Here is a 24,747-nt window from a genome sequence, read left to right as displayed (position 1 = left end):
ATGTGCTGAGCTTGCGCCCACGCCATAAGTCCAGCATATCTCTGTTACCTCGCTTCCAACAGAATTGGGTCCCGCCGAGCTCCTAGCATGGACCTCATGCATGCTCTCACTTAACTCTTTCTTTCCCGTCCCATGTGACCAGGCCATAGACCTCCAAACCACGTATCTTCTCCTAGCTGCTGTGGGAGATGGACTGCTTTGGAGGGAGCCAGAACATCGACCTCCTCGCTACCGGAGGACCTGTCACCTTACCAGGCACCACACCTAACAACTGGTTGCTTGTAGCTGTTCAATCTCTTGGTTACCCATAGCAACTACTTTCCTTTTCCTTGTCTTGCTGAGGTAATCTTTTGTAGTAGTGATACCCATATCCCAGGGTGCAATTACAGACCCGGGTTCTTTGGGATACACCAGAACCAGCATGCACCCCTTTAGACCAGGCTCATAATGGTTAAGATAACTTTTACAATAGAAAAGCTTTATGGCAATACAACATGAACAACGGTCTGTTCCTAACTCTGAGGCTGGGTTCACATATGTACAGCCACAGCAAATGAAAGGAAGAAAACTGGACAGCCGCACTCCAAATCACTTAAAATAAGTGGTCTTTTATTTTTCAACTGTACATACAGTCACTGCAACCCACAACACACAGTATGGCCGACGCGTTTCGCACTTACAATGAGTGCTTAGTCATGGTCATGTACAGCCACAGTTCCCAGCATGGGATCCAGTGCGTCCGTTCACCAGTTCAGGTGCGAATCAGGTCTGAATTTTTATTTTCTGAATTTGCACCTGAACTGTCCCCAAAGACACACAGGACTCTTCTGCAATGTGGATCGCGGCTGCCCTGGATCTGTGTGAATCGGCTACGTTAAGGGCCACACACGCCTGTCATCGGATGTGGAAAAACCTGCATCAAATTCGCATATATGTGAACCCAGCCTAAAATAAAGTAGTGGCCCAGGCACATCTCCATGAGGTGAGAGTCCATGTAGGCATTGTCAATGACTTGGATGCTGTCTGTGGCTCCTGGTATCTTCAGCGCCGACCTTGCGCTCACAGGTGGGCCTCTGCACTACGTTCTCCACTCGGCCTCTTTCACGCCCGGTCCTAGGGGTCCCCCTCTTTTATATCACCGGAGGGCCCACCAAAACCAAACGTCCTGGAAACAGAACCAAAAATGCTTTATTCCATCCACAGCCAGGGCTGGCTGCAGGAACTAACTACATATGTTTTAACCTGAATACATGTAGCACAGCAGTGGGGTTGTGTCTGTGGCACATCAGCTGCCAAGGGGGGAGGGATCTGTGTCATAGCGATGGCTGAACGGGTTGGGGCTATGTGGCACAGTGGTGGCTTGGAGTGGGTGGGGTCTGTGGCACTAGCAGTGGCTTCTGTTTAGGGTCTATAATACAACGGTAGCTGAAGGAAGTGGGGTTTGTGGTACAGCAGTGGCTTAGGTGGGTGGGGTCTGTGCACAGTGGTAGATGAGGGGGTGGGGTCTGTGCACAGTGGTGGATGAGGGGATAGGGTCTGTGCACAGTGGTGAATGAGGGGGTGGGGTCTGTAGCACAACAGTGGCTACAAAGGTGGGGTCTGTGCGCAGTGGTGGGTGAGGGGATGGGGGTCTGTGCACAGTGGTGAATGAGGGGGTGGGGTCTGTAGCACAACAGTGGCTGCAAGAGTGGGGTCTGTGCACAGTGGTGGATAAGGGGGTGGGGTCTGTGCACAGTGGTGGAAAAGGGGGAGGGGTCTGTGCACAGTCTGTCTGTGCACAATGGTGGATGAGGGGGTGGGGTCTGTAGCACAACAGTGGCTGCAAGGGTGGGGTCTGTGCACAGTGGTGAATTAGGGGGTTGGGTCTCTGCACAGTGGGGGGTGTGGCCTGTGCAGTGGTGGGCGAGGTCTGTGCACAGTGGTGGATGAGGGGGGTGGGGTCTGTGCACAGTGGTGAATAAGGGGGTGGGGTCTCTGCACAGTGGTGGGTGTGGCCTGTGCAGTGGTGGATGAGGTCTGTGCACAGTGGTGGATGAGGGGGGTGGGGTTTGTGCACAGTGGTGGGTGTGGCCTGTGCAGTGGTGGATGAGGGGGTGAGGTCTGTGCACAGTGGTGGATGAGGGGGGTGGGGTCTGTGCAGTGGTGGATAAGGGGGTTGGGTCTCTGCACAGTGGTGGGTGGGGTCTGTGCACATCGGTGAATGAGGGGGTGGAGTCTGTGACACAGCGGTTGTTTAGGTCTGTGACTCTGGTGTGAAAAGCGTGACACTACAAACTATATTTTTCTTCCCAGTTGAATAAAGAAATGTCCTATACAGCGAGCTACATACGTACCTCATGACTTGTCTTTGAAGTCTATCCATTTCACAAAACCGTCCTCACACTTCAGTCCAGAAGTGCCCTCAAGTAAAATGTCCGCCTAGCCAGCAGACGAGAAAGCGCATGCGTCAAATTCTCTTTCCGAGGGCTGCGCCTTACCCTTGATTCATCTCCTAGCAACCATGTCCTTGCCACCCAATTGGCTGCTGCCCAGTTTCCGCTCTTTTCAAACTAGCGGCAGGGCGGGTGGCTGTGAGAGAAGAACGTTCTTGTCCGCCGTTTGATTGCTGAGCTCACCATGGAGGGGGAGGAGGTCATGGGGCCCCCGGCGGACCCTTCTCCGCCCTCCGACAAAGTGAAGTCTAAAAAAAGAAATGTCCCGAAACGGAAATCCTCCGTCACCAGCCTGGCTGAGCAGACCTCCCCGGACCGAGGCGGCGGCAGGAGGTAGGCGCGATGGAGGCCCTCATAGGGGATGTCTATGGGGGGAGGGGAGGGGGCTCCCGTACACCGGGTGTGATTGTATCATTGCACACTGCTACCCTCACACCGATCAGCCATAACATCACCACTGACAGCTCTGTGACTACATTGATTATCCCATTACAATGACATCTGACAGGGGGGGGGGGGATTTATCAGGCAGTAAGTGAACATGTTGTCCCTGAAGTTTATGTGTAAAAAATGGCTAAGCGTTCGGATTTGAGGGACTTTGACAAGGGGACGGATTATAACTCCAAAACTGCATCTCTTGTGGGATGTTCCCGGTGTGCAGGGATCAGGACTGACCAAAAGTGGTCCAAGGGAGGGAGACCAGACAGGAGCGGGGCTCACTGATGCTTGTGGGGGGTGAAGGCTGGTCCATGTAGTCCGATCCAATAGAAGAGCTACTATGAGGCCCCTTCCCCCACGGGGCGGCCCCCTGCTGAGCAGGCAGATGGATGGTCCAAGTCTAATGCAGAACTGGATTGCGGAGCAATGGAAGAAGGTGGCCTGGGCTGATGAACGGTTTGCAGAACACAATGGGGGTTATTTACTAAAGGCAAATCCACTTTACACTACAAGTGCACTTGGAAGTGCAGTCGCTGTAGCTCCGAGGGGGACATGCAAGGAAAATCAAAACAACATTTTAGCTTGCACATGATTGGATGATAAAATCAGCAGAGCTTCCCCTCATTTCAGATCTACCCCTCAGATTTACAGCGACTGCACTTTCAGTGCAAAGTGAATTTGCCTTTTCGTAAATAACCCCCAATGAGTTTGAGGTGTTTATTTGGCCTCCAAACTCTCCAGGTCTCAATCCAATCAGGTACCTGTGGGAGGGGCTGGAAAAATGATTCCGATCCCAAAAGAGGACTAAAAAAAGATTGTTTTTTTGGTGTAATTTAATAATCGTACTTACCTAGGTAGAGATGCTGCATCTGTCCCCCGGAGGGTCCGCACTGGGCTGTGGGAATGAAGCCGTGGGATTTCAGCTGAACTCGCACGATTTGTCAGTCCTGATTTGGGCCGCGATTACAGAGACATCGTTCAGTTTCTGCACAGATATCAATGCAAATCGCGGGCCAAAATCGCCAAAAATAGTACAGAAACGACTTTTTGAAATCAGTGCAGCGTCACAGATGCGCCGTCGCACCGATTAGGGCAGGGCAAATGCCAGCGACCAGTGTGAGAACTTCGCCATCTAACACCACACACAACGATCCAGCACATCGCTCAGTTCTCACAGCTCCCTGAGCAGAGAGCTAGTGACTGTCAGTCATCGGCTCTCTGCTCTGACCCCCTCCCCCCTCTCACTGAAGCGCTGGGCTGTGGGGGGTGGGAGCGGCCGACTCGGGCTCTCAGTAGCTTGCTGAGCTGGGTGCCGGCTCTGTGACGTCAGCAGACTTTAGCCCGCTGTCTGCTGAATACGGGTCACAGGAGTGCAGATGAACTGCACCCCTGTGATTTACAGAAGTACAGCCAAACGAGCGTTGGTTGTACTTCTCCTTTGAAGAATCTGCTACTGAACGATTGGTGCCCGATATCACATGATACCTGTAGAGGTGTAGTGGAGTTCATGCCTTGATGGGTTATAATGTTATTGCTGATCAGTGTATATACACCTCAGTGTGCTCTGGACTGGTGAGGGATGGGGGAGGGTGTGCACATAGGAGACATCTGTGCTGCTCTCTACTCATACTAGGATCAATGGACTAGCCGCTAAATGATGCCACCCTGATGAGCTTCTCCCCACTAACATCTGCTAACCAGGGGGCTCTGTTATGTGTGCTGAAGGAATGTATTTTGGGCACTGAATGAATCGGGTAAGAAATCCCCCTGGGGGTGGGGCCAAGGTCATGTGACTTGTCAAAGGCCTGTCACAGACCTGTCTCCCAATCAATGCAGAGAGCACTCCATTTAACACTGTTGGCGGCATACCGTGGTTACATCTTAAGCCGGGTACAAAGAGATTGGCTGAATTCTATGGGTGGTCCTCCCTGTTCAACAGAAACTGATTGAGAGAGGTTTTTCCGCACCAATCAGTGGGCTGCGGCTGCTGATCAGTGTGTTCTGAGAGATAGGATACAGATATGTTGTCACAATACAATAACACCGCGGGGGGAATTCCTCTATCCACCTCACTTGTGTGGATGTGGGAATCCTGGTTTAACAATATATAAAAATAAATAAATGGAGTGGAACACAACATACAGGCACAGCAAGGGGTAAACACTGTGATGACAATGAATAGTGATAGGGCTCGGGGTCTACCATTAGGTCTCAAGGGTGCCGGCGGCGGAACGCTCGCGACCCACGGCTGGGCTCTTAAAGGCGACGTACAGGTACGTGCCTGTGCCCAGCCGTGCCATTCTCCCGACGTATATCGGCGTGAAGGGGTCCTTAAGTGGTTAAAGGGGTTCTACAGACAAACTGTAAACTGTACAAGCAAAGTTATATGACACAGTCTGTCACTAGCAGCAACACAGGTGCTGAGGCGGTAAGTAAAACCTTGGACAGAGGGGTGGCTGTGGACGTAGTATACCATATTTGCCGGCGTATAAGACAACCCCCTAATTTTCCAGCCAAAATGTTGGTTTTGGGATATACTCGCCGCATAAGACTACCCCCTTCCTACTAGTCATGCCTCGCCTCACGGTGCCCCCATTGCATGCCAGACTGTGCCCCATTGCATGCCAGACTGTGCCCCATTGCATGCCAGACTGTGCCCCATTGCATGCCAGCTGTATGCCAGACTCGCTGTGCCCTTACCTTATCCTATGACATGCAGCATCGCGGACGTACTGTACGTTTTTTCAAAACCTGCGCCTCCTACGTCTTCTATTCCGTAATAGGCGGAACAGTCAGCTTCCCAGGAGGCAAGGTGTTCAGTGTCCGCCTATCACGAAGGCCCTCTCGTCCGAGGACGAGAGGGCCTCCGTGATAGGCGGACACTAAACACAGGACGAGAGGGCCTTCATGATAGGCGGACACTAAACACAGTGTCTCCTGGGAAGCTGAGTGTTCCGCCTATCACGGAACAGAAGACGTAGGAGGCGCGGCTTTTGAAAAAACGTACGGCCGCGATTCTACATGTCAAAGGTAAGGATGTTAGGTTACCGGCGTATAAGACGACCCCCGACTTTTAAGAAGATTTTAAGGGGTTAGAAAGTCGTCTTATACGCCGGAAAATACGGTGTTTATATTTTGCAAAAACATTTGACACGGTTCCACACACAGCTAATTTGTAAGGTAAAGTCTGCAGGCTTGGAAAAAAATCAGTTTGTAAATGGATAAAACTGGCAAAAAGGCCGCATTCAGAGAGAAGTGGTTAATGATTCTCACTCTGAATGGTCTAAGATTATCAGGGGTGTACCCCAAGGTTCCGTGTTGGGACCCTTACTTTTTAATATCTTTTATAAATCAAATGGGGCCTGGATTAAAAGTACCATTTCAGTGTTGCCTGATGACACCAATATATTAGGGATCGGCCGATTATCTGAGTGGCCAATACTCACATTTTAAAATGATTAGTATCTGTCAGAAACGTACCATGGCTATAGATATTGGTCAGATCTCCTCCCCCTGTCCTCGTGCATATGGGTGACAGTGGCAGTGACATGCTGCATATGGTGGCAAGGGACACACTGAATCTGGTGGCAGGTGATGGTGGCAAGGGACACGCTGAATCTGGTGGCAGGTGATGGTGGCAAGGGACATGCTGCATCTGGCGGCAGGTGTTGGTGGCAAGGGACACGCTGCATCTAGGTGGCAGGTGACGGTGGCAAGGGACACGCTGCATCTAGGTGGCAGGTGACGGTGGCAAGGGACACTCTGAATCTGGTGGCAAGGGACACGCTGCATCTGGGTGGCAGGTAACGGTGATGTACAGAATATTGTCCCAAAAAGTTTCGAAAATCGGTATTGGTCCTGAAAAACAATGATTTTTGTCGACTGAGGATAAGGCAGAAGAGAGATTCTGTATATACTATTAGAGGAGATATGCTGTATATACTATTAGAGGAGATATGCTGTATATACTATTAGAGGTTGAATCTGGTAATTATCAGACTCGGGGATCAAATTTTTATTTTATTTTTTTATTTAAAGGAAAAAAAAGTTCAAACAGAACTGTAATATATTATATGCTGGCCATACAAAAACCATGTCTTCCTTCAAAAAAAAAAAAATAATAATTTTAAGAACGTTCGTTCGATTTTCTAATCCTTAGTCCCCTTTCACACTTATACGACTTGTCTCACGATTTTGTACTGCAAAATGGTATGACAAGTCATTCTCCATGATTTTCAATTAGCACCATTCATATTGGCACAACTTTAAGTAGTGCCGACTTCAAAATAGTCCCTGCACTACTTTGGTCCAACTTCCATGCGAGTTGATGTCCATAGACCTCAATGTTAAACCCTCAAGTAGCATGCAAATCGTACCTGAATAATATAGACACGATTTAAGTACAACTTTGTAAGCACAAGCAGTTTTTTAACCCTTGTCCCACCCAATCCTTTCAGCATAGAAGCCCCTACCAAGCACATTTTCCCACCTCACATTCCCTTCCTGGTTATTTCCTCAGGAACAATGTGCTCCAAACAGGTCAAAAAAAGAGATGTCCTCGATAATGAGCAAATCATTTGATTTATCCGTGGGTGCCCAGCTATTTATGATTTGTGTGACCCAAACTACAAAGACAAGATAAACTAGAAAGACAAACTACACCAATGTAAGGGACATTCTTCCCACTGACCACCAATGTAAGGGACATTCTTCCCACTGATCACCAATGTAAGGGACATTCTTCCCACTGACCACCAATGTAAGGGACATTCTTCCCACTGACCACCAATGTAAGGGACATTCTTCCCACTGATCACCAATGTAAGGGACATTCTTCCCACTGACCACCAATGTAAGGGACATTCTTCCCACTGACCACCAATGTAAGGGACATTCTTCCCACTGACCACCAATGTAAGGGACATTCTTCCCACTGACCACCAATGTAAGGGACATTCTTCCCACTGACCACCAATGTAAGGAGCATTCTTCCCACTGACCACCAATGTAAGGGACATTCTTCTCACTGATCACCAATGTAAGGGACATTCTTCCCACTGACCACCAATGTAAGGAACATTCTTCTCACTGATCACCAATGTAAGGAGCATTCTTCCCACTGATCACCAATGTAAGGGACATTCTTCCCACTGACCACCAATGTAAGGAGCATTCTTCCCACTGACCACCAATGTAAGGAACATTCTTCTCACTGATCACCAATGTAAGGAGCATTCTTCCCACTGATCACCAATGTAAGGAGCATCCTTCTCACTGACCACCAATGTAAGGGACATTCTTCCCACTGATCACCAATGTAAGGAACATTCTTCTCACTGATCACCAATGTAAGGAGCATTCTTCCCACTGATCACCAATGTAAGGAGCATCCTTCTCACTGACCACCAATGTAAGGGACATTCTTCCCACTGACCACCAATGTAAGGGACATTCTTCTCACTGATCACCAATGTAAGGGACATTCTTCCCACTGACCACCAATGTAAGGAGCATTCTTCCCACTGACCACCAATGTAAGGGACATTCTTCTCACTGATCACCAATGTAAGGGACATTCTTCTCACTGATCACCAATGTAAGGGACATTCTTCTCACTGACCACCAATGTAAGGGACATTCTTCTCACTGACCACCAATGTAAGGGACATTCTTCTCACTGACCACCAATGTAAGGAGCATTCTTCTCACTGATCACCAATGTAAGGGACATTCTTCTCACTGATCACCAATGTAAGGGACATTCTTCTCACTGACCACCAATGTAAGGGACATTCTTCTCACTGATCACCAATGTAAGGGACATTCTTCTCACTGACCACCAATGTAAGGAGCATTCTTCCCACTGACCACCAATGTAAGGAGCATTCTTCTCATTCTTCATTATAGAGGACCCAAAATGTACCCCTATCTTCACGATTGGCAATGATGGGATGTACCCAATATCAACGTCTTCTCCGCCTCCGCTTCTCCTCTTCTTCCTCATGCACTGCTACTGCCGCAGCAGCAATGACAACTGTGGTGGCAGGAAAAGGAATTGCCTCACACCATGTATGGTTTTCATTGGTTAATGCCAAAGTCAAAGTTGTACTGATCCCAAATCGCGGCAAAATCGCGCGACTTTGAAGTCGTATAAGTGTGAAAGGGGCCTTAGTGGGGTTGCATCGACATTTGTTTTTCAACCACGGTGATGGGGAAAATTTAGAAATGATAGAAAACTTCTTGGCCAAAGGAATTCTCAGACAGTGTATGTGGTTTTCGTTGAGAAATTACATTAATTTTAAAACTGAATGTTAAAAGCAAGTGAAAATTTCAAACAACATTCTTTCATTTCGCGAATGTACAAAGATTTTTCGTATTAATATTCTTGTCTGAAAATTGGTCCGTGTGGCCAGCATAAGGCTTAGGCCCCTTTCACACGGGGCGGATCAGTAATGATCCTCCTCCGTATGGTCAGCGGGGATCACTCCGTAAATCCCCGCTGAGCCGGCGGATGACAGGGCGGTCCCCACACACTGTGCAGGGACCACTCCTGTCTTTTCTCCACTCTCCCCTATGGGGGGATCGGATGAACACGGACCGTATGTCCGTGTTTATCCGATCCGCAGACGGAAGAAAAAATAGGGTTTTCTTCGGTCTGCAAAATCGGATGTTTGCGGAGGCGGACGGTTACGGGTGTCAGCAGATGTTTATCTGCTGACACCCGCAATCTCATTGGGACCAATGTATGTCCCTTTTTTATCTGCAAACGGATGGATGAAAATGCGGACATACTGTCCGCATGTGTGAAAGGGGCCATAGTGCACACTTATGCAGTTTGCCATTTGTTTCTGTGGTGTGTTTTGCTATGCGTTTTAGAATCTTGCACACGTGATTTTGCTGCGATTTGCATATTTTTCCACCAATTTGTTAAACACAAATTGCTGCAAAAGCCCTGTTTCACGTTGGAAAAAAGTCCCTGACCCTTTCCAAATGGACAGCGGTTGAAAAATGTCCATTTGGAAATGTCCCATAGGAAACAATGTTACATGAACTGTAGTGCGTTTCTGCAAAAAGCACCAAAAAACGCACAGGTGTGACCCAGGCCTAAGAAATTTAGAAATATAATGGGGTTAAAAAAAAACAATAATTAGCCCTTTATAGTACAAAAGGGGGTTCATTCTTTTTTTTTTTTTTACTGTTGAACAGTGAAAGTAAAATTTTATAGTAGCGATTTGTTGCTCTTTCTGTACTATGAAGGGCTAATTTATTTTTTTAACCCCATTATGTTACTGGTCACCTTATTGTCACTAGAATTAGCGACCTGGCATCTGGGGCGGCACAGCTGGGGTATCCTGCATCTCTGTGCGCCCCCGATACGATCGCGCGGTGGGGGAGGTGGGGGCGCACGGAGACGCAGGATACCCCAGCTGTGCCGCCCCAGATGCCAGGTCGCTAATTCTAGTCGCAATTGCGACCTGGCCGGTAATTGAGACCGCGGCTTTGCGCCCTTCTGCAGGCCTATGGTTCCTTCTGTGATCTGGCGCCATCTTGTGGTGGCCGTTGGTATGATAAGACAACCAGCAATGCTAATAGAGCTTCCCCTGTCTGTTTTCACTGCCATCTCCTTCCCTCTAATTAGAATCCCCAAACATTATATATATTTTTTATTCTAACACCCTAGAGAAAAAAATGACGGTCGTTGCAATACTTTCTGTCACATCGTATTTGCGCAGCAGTCTTGCAAGCACACTTTTTTGGGGAAAAATACATTTTTTTTAAAGGGGTTGTAAAGGTAAAAATTAGGGTTGTCCCGATACTGAGCATTTGCGCGAGTACTTGTACTCGCGCAAATGCTCCCGATGCTTCACCCGATACTTTTTTTTTTTTTTTTTTTTTTTTTCAGAGCTGGCGGAGAGAGCAGAGCAGTCCTCAAAGAGTAAGCCAATCCTGGGAAGGGTGATCTGTCTATCAAAGTGCCTGGACAAGGGGGAGGGGCTATATATGACTAGATGCGGCGGGGAACACACAGCTATTCAAATGAAAGCTGTAATGTTCCCCGTGCTGATCAACTAGGCGGCGGCGGGGGGAGGGCTTGGCTTTCTCTTTGGGGACATGGCTGCATATTTGTAGGGACATGGCTGCATTTGGGGACACATTTAAGAAAAAGTATCGGCAAATACATGAAAAAAAGTATCAGGACTTGTACTCGGTCCTAAAAAAGTGGTATCGGGACAACCCTAGTAAAAATGTTTCCCTAAATGGCTTCCTTTACCTTCCATTTTGCTTTTAAATGTCCTTATTTCTTCTGAGAAATCCTCACTTCCTGTTCTTCTGTCTGTAACTCCACACAGTAATGCAAGGCTTTCTCCCCTGGTGTGGAGTGTCGTGCTCGCCCCCTCCCTTGGATTACAGGAGAGTCAGGACGCCCTCTAACACACGGCTCCTTTTTCTGCAACATAGAGAGTGTCCTGACTCTCCTGTAGTCCAAGGGAGGGAGCGAGCATGACACTCCACACCAAGGAGAAAGCCTCACATTACTGCGTGTAGTAACAGACAGAAGAACAGGAAGTGAGGATTTCTCAGAAGAAATAAGGACATTTAAAAGCAAAATGGAAGGATGAGGTAAGTGAAGGAGGACTGCACTAAGGTAAAGGCAGCCATTTAGGGAAAAAAAATTGTACCTTTACAGCCCCTTTTTAATTAAAAAAATAAGACACCAGTAAAGTTAGCCCAATTTTTTTTATATTGTGAAAGATAATGATACGCCGAGTAAATTGATGCCCAACATGTCGTGCTTCAAAATTGCGTCCACTCGTGGAATGGCGACAAATTTTTAACCTTTAAAATCTCCATAGACGACGTTTAAAAAAAAAAAAAATCTACAGGTTACATGTTTTGAGTTACAGAGGAGGGCTAGAATTATTGCTCTCGCTCTACCAATCGTGGCGATGCCTTGCCAACACCGCTTTCATATGTGGGCGCTACTCACATATGCGTTCGTTTCTGCACGTGAGCTCGGCGGGATGGGGCGCGTTCTTGGCTCCTAACTTTTTTAGCTGGCTCCTAGATTCCAAGCCAATTTGTCAAGCCCTGATATACAGTATGTCACAAGTAAGTACACCCCTCACATTTTTGTAAATATTTTCTTCTATCTTTTCATGTGACAACGCTGAAGAAATGACACTTTGCTACAATGTAAAGTAGTGAGTGTACAGCTTGTATAACAGTGTAAATTTGCTGTCCCCTCAAAATAACTCAACACACAGCCAATAATCTCTAAACTGCTGTTATCTTTTGTTTTTAGGCCGGGTTCACACTAGCTGTGGTCTTGGCTTGCAGCAGGGGGGTCTGGTGCGTCCCTGTTCTCTGTTTCAGGGGCGAATCGGGTCCAAATTTTTGCCTGTATTAGGACCCGAAACGGAGCCTAAAGCATCGTACTCGCAATCCGATTGTTGGCAGGGGATTGTCTGTTGACACGCTCCTTCTGACAATTGTTCAATTTTCGGGCAGCAAATGTTGGATGGCAGGCTAGTAAATTTTTGGCGGACAACGGTCTGTTGTCTGATTTTCGTATTGTCAATACACAAGTCCGTCACACACAAGTCGAAAGTACAAACACGCATGTTTAGAATCAATGCTCACCAAACTCGAAATTAGCAGAAGGGGCACAAAGGGTGGCGCTCAAGAGCTGAAATTACTCGTAGTACGTCACTATGTTCGTGTTTGTTGGCTGACAATTGTGTACCGTTAGTATGCAAGACAAGATCCTGGCACACGCCCTTTGGACAAAAATCAGACGCTCGGTTGGCCAACAATCGTAGCGTGTGTACGAGCCTTAAAGTTATCCTAAAGGTTTGTTTTTAAAAAATAAAATAACAAACATGTCATACTTGCCTCTACTGTGCAGCTCGTTTTGCACAGAGTGGCCCCGAACATCCTTTTCTGGGGTCCCTCGGCGGCTCTCCCGGCTCCTCCCCACATTAAATGACCCCCTTAGGAGAATCGCTCTCTCAAAGGGGTTACCTTGTGGGAGTGCTCCTGAGTCATTCATTCGGCGTCCATAGACGCCGAGTGTATGACTCGTCCCCGGCGCCCACGACATTGGATTTGATTGACAGCAGCCAATGGCTGCGCTGCTATCAATCTATCAAATCAAAGCCCCAATTTTTTTTTAAAGCAAATTTTTTCCTCAGTTTAGGCCGATTTGTATTCTACTACATATTTTTGGTATTAATAATTAATACGCAATGAGCGTATATTGATTGGTTTGCGCAAAAGTTTTAGCGTCTACAAAATAGGGAATGGATTTATGGCATTTTTATTTTTTTACTAGTAATGACGGCGATCTGCAATTTTTATTTGGACTGCGACTTTATGGCGGACACATCAAACACTTTTGACACGTTTTTGGGACAATTGCCATTTATACAGCGATTAGTGCTATAAAAATGCACTGATTACTGTGTAAATGTCACTGTCGGGGAAGGGATTAACACTAGGGGGCAATCAAGGGCTTAACTGTGCTCCCTAATATGTGTTCTAACTGTAGGGGACTCGCTATAGGAGAGGACAGATCATGGTTCCCAGCTTGTAGGAACTAACGATCTGTCTCTCCTCTCAGAACAGGGATGTGTGTGTTTATATACACACACACACACACACACACACGTCCCTGTTCTTCCTCTAGTGCCCGGCGGTTATCGCGACTGCTGGTCACAAGCATCAGCACCCCCCACTGTGCAGCAGGCGTGCACACGCCCGCTATCCTGCTGAAAGGGACCGACGTACGGCTACGACGGTCCACGGGAAAGAGCCGACCTGTCGTATGATGGCGGCTGGTCGGCAAGCGGTTAATGCATAGGATGCATTAAGGTGAAAAAACTTGAGCCTTTAAGACGACCAGGACCCTTTTTCTGTGCTAGCCCCGGCCACCCTGAAGCTGTGTAAACCAGCCCCCCCATTGAGAGCCGGTTGCAGTCGTGCAAATTGGAGGGAAAGCAGCATCCAATTCCCATAAGTGTGAACCCAGCCCGAAAGCTTAGCTGAAGATATAGGCTGGCTGTTAACTATCCACTAGTAATGGGCTCGGGTGTGTTTGGATTAAATCGTCAGGAAGCTGTCACTGCACGGCACACCGGCAATCATAGGTAGTGAGGTATTTCCCGACCGACCGCTCCTTATAATTGGCAGTGTGCAGTGCCCGGCCCGGCGTCCTGGTGGGTTCGATCCGAACATGCATGCACCCATTCTTACTATGCACATTTACTTCAGTTTTGGTAAATTCCCTTAGGCTAGGTTCACACTGCTGCGAATTGAAAATTGCGGTAAAATAGCGATTTTGCGGCCGCGATTTAAGAGACATCTGTGCAGGGTTCAATGTAAATCGCGGCTCGAAATCGCAAAAAAGTACAGGAACTACTTTTTGAAATCGGTGCAGCGCCGCAGATGTGGCGTCGCACCGATTAGGACAGTGCCATTGCCAACAATTGCCGTCGATTTGACTTGTCAAATCGCATCTCAAATCGTAAATCGTACCCAGTGTGAACCAGGGCTTAATGTGTTTTTTTTTTTTGTTTTTTTTGTACGATGGCTGTAACCGTATTTTGCCACTAGATGGTGTAAGAGGACAACATTTCTTTTTTGAGACATGTAAATGGGAAACAGTCAAAAGTGTAATACTGTATGAAGTTCCCCATGAGATTTGAAAGGTAGCAAAAAGCATGCGCAACCAAGGTCTATTTATATACTATTGCTTTGTATTTTTGTACTTTTCATCCCCCCCCCACCTCCATTTTTTGCAATTGCGCCCTGTAGCTCTTTAATTGTCTCTTTCTATTGTAAAGTGCACTTAAATTCTAGGTTCTGTGATGCCTCTGTGTTAACCTTCTCTTTTTTTTTTTTTTGTGTATTGTATTTGTAATTGTATTGCAATAAGTGTACTTGTGTTGGCGGTACGATGCTAAGAAATTCACAGTTTTTTATATTTTATATGGTTTGTGTTAAAAACTAATAAAAAATACATTTTAAAAGTATAACTAAAGACAAAACTTTTTTTTAGATTTGGGCAGGGTGGTGAGGGATTAGAACGATCTGTGCTCCCTAATGTATCAGTATGAGGAGGAAGCTGAGAGGAGAAATATGACAGCAGTAAGAGTATATACAGTACCGTATAGGGGTGCAACGGATCAAAAAAACTCACGGATCGGATCGATCCTCGGATCAGGAGTCACGGATCGGATCATTTTCGGATCAGCAAAAAAATGACATCTTGCTACACCCACCAGAGTTTTCGATTTCACATTTATTTTCAACACAAAACTGAGCTTATGTGCTTAAATACAGTGTTTGGAAATCTGACGGACTGTTTTCATGTTAAATTTTAAAAGCCGCAGCAAACCTGCTGACCTTACATGGTTGCTAAAGTGACAGAACACCTCTGATTTTCACTTTTAATTTAAACAGTCCGTCGGATTTACAAATTCTGTATTTAAGCAAATAAGCTCAGTTTTGTGTTTGAAATAACTGCATCCCGCAATACTTATACCTGCAGCCAAGTGATAGTCGCAGCCCCATGTAGGAAAGTGGTGTCACCAGTTACCCTCCTGTGACCTGAACTGTCCCAATGTCCCAGTCAATGTCCCAGTGTCATTGATCGGCGCAGTGTTGTGTGTCTAGTGAAAATCCCCCCCTACATACAGATCCCCCCCGATCGCCTCCTCTCTCTTCTCTGGCAACAGAAGGACGTCCGGTGCGGTGGCCGCGACAGCGGCTCCTAGTGTGGATCCCTTAAGGTGCAGCATAGAGCACATGGCTGGGCTGTTAGGAGTCAGTCACCATGAGCTCAAGTGCCCGCAAACTTCCATGGAGCAGCCTGAATCCCCCGCGCCGGGTGGACCAAGATGGCCACCGCTTCGGAAGCTAGGCTGAAGCCGCGGCCTTTCCTATGGACCGGGAGGCCCGAGGATCGCCGTGTGTCTCGAACCGAAGGTGCTGATCCGTACGTATCGCGTATCAATGATGATCCGTTGCACCCCTAGTACCGTATATACTCGAGTATAAGCCGAGGCACCTAATTTAACACAAAAAATGGGAAAACGTATTGACTCGAGTATAAGCCTAGGGTGTCCATCTGCATGCCTCACTTGTAGAAGAGAAATGGGTCTACATGTGGGGTCCAGGGGGGACCTACTGCCGGCCGGTACCAGGTCCCCGAAGTCCGGGAGATCAGGCGCAAAAAGGTGACTCGAGTATAAGCCGAGGGGGGGGCAACTCGGCTTATACTCGAGTATACTGTATACAGTAAGTCCTGATGGCAGCTCATTTAGCACTTCCATTGAGTGTGCATTGCTTTCACTCAGACTAGTCCAACGAGCTTAACTTTGAGAGTTCACAGTAGAGCAAAATTATTGTGTAGGACTACAGAAATGAAAGCATTGTTTTTTCTTTTTAAAAACATCTGTTTTGGTCCTAAAAAAAACCCATATCATTACACACTATTCATAGAAATATCTTAAAACATCAAAGCAAAGCTGTAATTGGGTGTACTCTTGGAAAACAATGCTAACGCTGCAGTGAACCTCAAGAACATTATGAATTGTCAGGTATAAGGGAGAATAAGCCATCGTCCTTACTCCATCCCACGGTGCAGCTTTTGCTGCCTGAGAGACGGGATGATTTGATTTAAATCATTAGTAAAATCAACTTGATTTTAAATCATAATTTTTAAAGAGCAGCTGTCATCTCTGTCGCGCAGCGGCTCCTTCTCTGATCCGCTGTTGACTCACCGACAGTCCCATTCACTTTAATGGGACAGCTGGTGATGCGGCACTTACACAACAAGGTGAGGGACATGGCGGCAGCAGGTGAGTGGATGCCCGCTAACAAGTGCTGCCATGATGGATCTGAAATGACAGGTGCCCTTTAAGGCTCTGTTTCCACTTGTGCGACTTGGGACTGCAAAGTCGCATGCCAAGTCATACCCCATGATTTCCAATGAGTACAGTTCATATCTCTGCGACTTCAAAGTAGTCCCTGTAATACTTTGGTTCGACTTTGATGCGACTTGAGGTCCAGGACCTCAAGAATACACAGGCTAAATGTTAGGACTTATTCTTGCTGGTAGTTAGAATCTTTAATATTTGCAAACAAAATGTAGGTTTCTTATTAAGGGTTCTTTCACACTAGCGGACCGTTCGTCCGCTCATTACGGAAGTTAACGGACTTGTAATGAATCCCTATGGGATCGCGTCCGTTAGCGGATGGAGCATCCGCGTCAGTCGGGATCCGCTTTTCCGAACGGAAGAAACCCTATTTTTCTTCCGTTCGGCGGAACGGATCGGATGCAGACGGACACACGGTGTGCGGGGACCGCCCTATCCGCCGACAGCTCAGTGGGGATCCCCTCTGAGCTTTGGCGGACACACGGAGCGGACCCAGAAACGGTCCGCTACGTGTGAAAGAGCCCTTAGAATGATAAGCTGTCATGTTAGTAAATCCGAACTGATTTAATCATACAGTTTGCAATAAACATACATTTGCAAAACAATGAGATAACGCAGGGTTCAAAAAACCCTGGGCGCCAGGTCGCAATTGCGACTAGAATTGGCTCCTGGGGTGGCACAGCTGGGTTATCCTGTGTCTCCGTGCACCCCCACCTCCCCTGCTGCGCGATTGCATCGGGCCGCGCCGGCCGGTAATTAAGGCCGTGGCCTTCTGCAGACCTATGCTTCCTTCTGTGATCTAGTGCCATCTTGTGGCGGCCGTTGGTATGACAAGACAACCAGCAATGCTAATGGAGCTTCCCCTGTCTGTTTTCACTGCCATCTCCTTCCCTCTAATTGGAACCCCCTAAACATTGGAACCCCCTAAACATTATATATATTTTTTTATATATATTTTTTTATTCTAACACCCTAGAAAATAAAATGGCGGTCGTTGCAATACTTTCTGTTACACCGTATTTGCGCAGCGGTCTTACAAGCGCACTTTTTTGGAAAAAATAAGACACCAGTAAAGTTAGCCTAAATTGTTTTTTATATTGTGAAAGCTAATGTTAAGCCGAGTAAATTGATACCCAACATGTCGCGCTTCAAAATTGCGTCCACTCGTGGAATGGCGACAAACTTTTAGCCTTTAAAATCTCCATAGGCGACCTTTAAAAAATTCTACAGGTTACGTGTTTTGAGTTACAGAGGAGGTCTAGGGCTAGAATTATTGCTCTCGCTCTACCAATCGCGGCAATACCTCACGTGTGATTTGAACACCGCTTTCGTATGCATTCGCTTCTGCGCGCAAGCTCGGCGGGATGGGCGTGTTTTCTGGCTCCTAACTTTTTTAGCTGGCTCCTAGATTCCAAGCAAATTTGTCAAGCCCTGAGATAACGGAATATTCCTGAACTTTTGTTTTATCTCATGGTTACTGTAAAATTGTGTGAATGCATCAATGCCGTGCATGTTCTCTCAGCTTGCAGAGCTTGGATTCATTGAGTTTACAAAAAAAATTATATTCCAGAATATACAGCCTCATGCTACATAACCAAGCCCCATTTCATGCTGAGAAAACTCAGTTAATATATCTTAAATAAAAAAATGTTTAAATACATCTGATGAAAATAAAAAAAAATCTGATTTAAAATCAAATGCGATATTTCTGTATTTATTTTTAATCATTGATTTATATCCACCCTGCTGAGACCTTTCGGCAATCCTAAAATGAAATTAAATGGGTGGAGAAAGTAGGGTTACCTTTATGCAAATGCCGTCTTTCACAAGTGTGGTATCTGCATAGGACAGTGTTGGGTACAATGTACTGTGTTGGCTTGGAATAGTGGAAGTCTCAAGGTACACCTATACAAAGGTTACGATGTTATTGGGTATAATGTAACACTTGTTTGCTGGAAAGGGTTTTCTCTAACACATAGGTGTACTTTAACCTTTAACGCATATTGATAAGCTTGTTTTCAGTACGTTGGTCACGTTCATACTGTAAGTCAAACATAAAGATACTATAGCGTGCTTTACAAGGAAGAGAATATGCCATGTAATGGGCTATCTGCAGTCATTGTACAGTATGAGCTAAGAGACAGAGGAAGGGTTCCGCTGGCGTGCATGGCATGTAAGGTATGGACAGTTTTGTGAGCGTGGCTTTACTGGCATAATAGATAAAATTAAAAAATTGCAAAATACAATCCCAATTGTTAAATTACATCACTCATGTTTAACCTCAACTTGCCTGCTTTAATTTAATTTTGTCTGATGTAAATCTGATGTTTGTCCTTCTTTTTTTTTTTTTTTTTTTTTTTTTTTTTCAGACATTCCCTAAGAAGAGGAAGCTCTTTTACATTCCTGACCCCCGGGCCACAATGGGATTTTACTTTGGTTAGTACTGTGTGACTGTATTTACATTTGTGTGTGACAGGCCCCCTCCAATTACATTTCTGTTCAGTCTCTGTTTTTTTTCCTAACCCTCCTCATCGCCTCTAACATTCTTGGCACATTTTTTTGGGGGGGGGGGGGTGGCCGTACGTTACCGATTTCTGGCAGGTGCCTGCTACCGTGTCCTTTGCGACTCCTGCAGAATTTCTGAAGCTTTTTGACTGAAGAACCTCTTTAAGTGCCCATCTAGAAAAGATAACTTTGCAAAAAAGATAGAAATGCTTACCTCTCATGCTGATGCCATTGCTGTAACTCAATGATGCCTTAAAACCTGTTTAGAGACTAATAGCTAGATTCAGACAAAGTTACGCCGGCGTATCAGTAGATACGCCGTCGTAACTCTGAATCTACGTCGTCGTAAATTTAAGCGTATTCTGGAAACCAGATACGCTTAAATTAGGCTAAGATACGAGCGGCGTAAGTCTCCTACGCCGTCGTATCTTAGGGTGCAAATTTAGGCTGGCCGCTAGGTGGCGCTTCCGTTGTTTTCCACGTTGAATATGCAAATGAAAAAGATACGTCGATTCACGAACGTACGTACGTCGCAATTAGTTACGCCGTTTACGGAAGACGTACACCAGCGTAAAGATAAAGCTGCTCCCTAGGTGACATAGCCCATGCAAAGTATGGACGTCGGAACGAGCGTATCTTTTTACGTCGTTTGCGTAAGTCGTACGCAAATAGGACTGTGCGTAAGTTACGTTCACGTCGTAGGCAGTGTTCGACATATCTTAGGCATTCTATCCGACGCATGCACACTGGGATACGTCCACGGACGGCGCATGCGCCGTTCGCTTAAAACTTCAATCACGTCGGGTCACTAGTCATTAACATAAAACACGCCCCCCTGTTCATCATTTGAATTAGGCGCGCTTACGCCGGCTCATTTACACTACGCCGCCGTAACATAGGAGGCAAGTGCTTTGTGATTACAGCACTTGCCTCTCTGACGTACGGCGGCGTAGCGTATATGCGATACGCTACGCCGCCTCAAAGTTAAGCCAGTCTTTCTGAATCTGGCTATAAAAGTTTTGGATTTCTGGTTTCTGCTTAATGGTTCCTTCCGCTGATTCCTATCCCGCTATTGGACACGGTGGCGATGTAGGGTCGTGGGAAGCCGAGAGAGGGACCAGGAATCGCACACTTCTGAAAGTATCAGTTTTGGAAGAGACTTCAAGGGATTATTTCTAAGTATTAGAGAGGCTTGGGCAGCATTGAGATGTATTTACTGTCTTTTGCAGGGATATCTTTTTTTGGGCGCATTGATTTTTGTTCATGCCTGTTTTTTAACACTAAGCTGCATTGTCAGTTTCAAAGGTTGTATTTTTATATATTTTTTTGCATTTAAAGTGGTTGTAAAGGCTGAAGGTTTTTACCTTCATGCACCTTCTGTGTGCTGCTCCCCCCCCCCCCACCAGCCCTCCTAATACTCAACTGAGCCCCAGCAATGTGCACAAGAGCCTCGGCTGTTCCAGGGCCCTCTCCCCCCATTGGCTCCAACTGCTGTCAATCGCAGCCAGTGAGGAGGGAGTGGGAGGTGGGCCGAGCTGCGGCTTTGTGACTCATGAATGCATAAAGCAGGGGTCGGGATGGAGCACGCACCACTGCCCCCATAGCAAGCAGTCAAGTTAAGGGAGCCAGAAGCGCTAGCGGGGGGTGGGGGGTGGCCTCCAGAAGAAAAGGATTGGGACTCCTCTGTGCAAACTGCACAGAGCAGGTAAGTAATGGCATGATTTTTTTTTTTATATATACCACTTTAAACCAGTATTAAATCCAAAAGCAAAATTTATTACCAATTCTTAGATGTGATGGCTGCATTAGCGTCCTTTTTAGGTTTTCTTTCTTCTATTTTCATCTGGTGATTTAGGCAAACTATCCAGTGGAATGTATCTGTTTACATGGATGAGACAAACCAATAAACACTGATGGGGGTGATTAAATTGATCAGCTTCTAGTTATTCATTATTTATTATAATTTTGTCTTAAAAGGGAAAAAAAACATTCACAAAGTGTGAGATGGAGTTTGGCTTTAGTGGTTCTTAATCTTCTAATACATTCAACACCCCACCCCCCCCCCCCCCACAGACTAAAAATGCTGCTGACTGCTGTGCTCATTCCTCCAGTTTTGTCTCACGAAGGCCCCTTTCACACGGGGCCGATCAGTAATGATCTGCCTCCGTATGCTCAGCGGGGATCGCTCCTGTCTTTTCTCCGCTCTCCCTTATGGGGGGATCGGATGAACACGGACCATATGTCCGTGTTCATCCGATACGCAGACAGAAGGAAAAATGGGTGTTTCTTCCGTCTGCAAAATCGTATCTTTGCGGAGGCGGACGAGATCCACTGACACCCGCAATCTCATAGGAACCAATGTATGTCCCTTTTTCATCCTCAAACGGATGAATGAAAAAGCGGACATACGGTCCGCAGGTGTGAAAGGGGCCTAATACTGGAAGCGGGTTACTGGCTAGATCACCAGGTAAAAACAGGGAAAAAGCCTAAAAAACAGAAGTCATTCAAGCGGTTGTAAACCGCATAAAAAAATTTTTTTTTTCCAAACCTGCAAGGCAAAAGGCATAATCAGCTAGTATGCACCGCATACTAGCTGATTATGAAATACTTACCTTGGAACGAGGTGAAGAACACTTACCTGGTCCACGCCGAGCGAGATGTCATCTTGCTCCGGCGTGTCTTCCGGGTATCGCCGCTCCAGCGCTGTGATTGGCTGGAGCGGCGATGACGTCACTCCCGCGCGCAAGGGTCGGCGGCTGCCGGTCCTTTCGCCGTGGATTCCCTCCTGCGCATGCGCCGCTGCGCATTGCGAGGGGAATATCTCCTAAACCGTACAGGTTTAGGAGATATTCTTTATACCCACAGGTAAGCCTTATTATAGGCTTACCTGTAGGTAAAAGTCAAAAAGTGGGTTTACAACCACTTTCAGTAACCACATCTAATGATTGGTAAGCTGCAATATAATACATGTTTGGTTTTGGGTTTATTACCACTGTAAATGGGGGGAAAAAAACATGTAACTCTGAATATTGGTCCTTTTACAGGGGTGGTGTGCAATCCAATCAGCAGGGGATCCTCTCACAGATCCATTGCTGAGCAGAGTGGGCGGATGACAGGTCTGTGTCCGCTCAGTTTATGTAGAGCAGACATGGACAGACCCCGCACTTCTCTATGGACAGCTGGGAGTAAACGGTCTCTGCTGTCTGTATACTCTGGGCTCCCTCTGATCCGCTCCACCCAAATGGGCCATATTCATTTCAGCTGTTCTGACGGCAACATTTATCCGCTTGGTTGCTTTGCTGTTTTGTCAATTGTGAGGGATGTTTTTTTTTAGTCATGTATAAACTTTTGTTTGCCCTTTTATTACAAATGGTTATGCAAAAGCATTCTAGTAACCTGGTTTTATCATTTATTATGTTGCATTATATGTACAGCCTATTTGACTGGGTTATTTAAAACAAATGGCGAGCAGCATTAAGCCTTTGTAAAAATAAACTGTAGTGATGTGTAAAGTATAGGAAAGAATTCACTTGTCTCTTTAAAAGTCCTAAACAAAGCCAGATGTGATCTTGCAAGTGATTTAACAGACATGTTTAGTCTTGCATGCTGTGTTTTGCTATGTGGAGATGTCTGCTACAGCATTCATCTTTCCTTTTGGAAAAGCCCATTTCCTATGGGATTGTAGAACTTCTGTGTACCTGTATGATAAATCAAACTATTTTCTAATGGGGTATATTTTCTCTAAGTTGCCCCGCGCACCTAACCTGCTGTTTGCTCCTCATGGGTGACGTGTAATATGTACCTTTTTGTTCATTTGTTTTAGAAAAGGAAGCGCAGAGAAAAGGATGATGACTCTATCAGCCTGTGCAGCTTTGATCTTAAGGTAACAAGATCTTCTGTGCGTTTATAGTGAAGGACTGACGTATGTTGGCTCAGATTGCCAAAACACACAATTACATTAGCTGACATACAGCTTTCTCTCTGCTCAAAGAGTATTTTGTTTGATGCTACAATGCTCTTGGCATACATATGTTTGGGAATTCTTTGACCGCTTCAGCCCCGGAAGAATTTACCCCCTTCCTGACCAGAGCACTTTTTGCAATACGGCACTGCGTCGCTTTAAAGCGGAGATTCACCCTAAAACAATTATATACCATTCCATCCAGCATACTGCCGACATGTACAGTATGCGGTTTCTTTTTTTTTTGCTGAACATACCGTTTTATCGTTCTTTTTCTTTTCCGACTCCCGCGGGGAATAGGCGTTCCTATGAAGAGATTGACGTGCAGCTAAGGCGCGTCACGCGTTCCGAAAATAGCCGGACTGGGACTCTGCTCTATACGGCGCCTGCGCACAGACTAGGAGCTGACTGCGCAGGCGCCGTATATTCCCGAGTCCCAGTTCGGCCATTTTCGGAACGCGTGACGCGACTTAGCCGCACGTCAATCATCTGCGCCTCTTCAAAGGAACGCCTATTCCCCGCGGGAGTCGGAAAAGAAAAAGAACGATAAAACGGTATGTACAGCGGAAAAAAACAGCATATTGTACATGTCGGCAGTATGCTGGTTGGAATGGTATATAATTGTTTTAGGGTGAACATCTGCTTTAAAGTAGATGCTAACCCGGAATTTTTTTATTTTATTTTTTTGCTGTCACAATGTAGGGTATAAGATTTCCTATCATCTGTGCCCAGTCTTGCCACACAGTTAATCGAGCTCTGAGCAATCCTCTTTTATTGTTCAGTGAAATAAACGGACTAACAGAGAAAAACCTTAGTCCGTTCCGCCCCCTTGCTGTGAGTGACAGGTTATTTACATATCTCATGCACTAGCCTGAGACAGAGGCACATCCTGTGTAAACAATTCACAATTCACATCCCTCTCCTAGGATTGGCTGCATTTACTGCATTTTGACTGGATGTTTCTCATCATGGGGTGTGATCCACAGTTCAGTGTGACGAGGAAATGCATGTATAGTGCAGTGAAAACACAGAACAGAAAGCAGAATATAACAATATGACAAGTGATCTGATTTTAGGTTGGATGTATCTAGTGAGAGCTGAACAGAGGAGAAGCTTGAGTGATCTGATGATTGTTATATTGCAGTGTGTGTGTCTGAGGTCACCTGATCACAGTTGCAACATCAGGTTACTTGCATATCTCATGCACTAAACTGAGACAGGCATTATTTTTTTAATTCCCACCCCCATTTCTTTTCTGAAGTCATGTGGTTACTTTTCTGGATTTTCACTGGATGTTAGTGATCATAGCAGAATTTAGTGTAAGGAATACACAAGAGAAAATGAATGTTGACAAGGGGAGTGTAGAGGTGGGCAGGGAGTCAGTAGACATCACGGCTCCACCCACCGAGCTCCAGACAACAGATCCACCCACAGAATCTGCAGTTTTTCAGTTTCGGAGGGGAGACATTTG

The 24,747-nt window shown here is 46.2% G+C and overlaps 1 protein-coding gene across 1 annotated transcript in view; it reads left to right on the top strand.

Annotated features, from left to right (window-relative positions):
- Positions 1-2,554: 2,554 nt before the first annotated feature.
- NET1 (neuroepithelial cell transforming 1) overlaps positions 2,555-24,747 on the top strand; it is a 49,833-nt gene continuing 27,640 nt past the window's right edge. Inside the window, exons 1-3 of the mRNA XM_040343292.1 lie at positions 2,555-2,765; positions 19,180-19,246; positions 23,139-23,198. Of these exons, the coding sequence (XP_040199226.1) occupies positions 2,617-2,765; positions 19,180-19,246; positions 23,139-23,198 (276 nt within the window). The 5' untranslated portion in view covers positions 2,555-2,616. The remainder of the gene's footprint in view (positions 2,766-19,179; positions 19,247-23,138; positions 23,199-24,747) is intronic.

Source organism: Rana temporaria, chromosome 3, assembly GCF_905171775.1.
Source record: "Rana temporaria chromosome 3, aRanTem1.1, whole genome shotgun sequence".
Taxonomy (NCBI): Eukaryota; Metazoa; Chordata; class Amphibia; order Anura; family Ranidae; genus Rana; species Rana temporaria.
The sequence above is the reverse complement of the archived record's forward strand: the minus strand, read 5'-3'. Positions and strand labels throughout refer to the sequence as shown.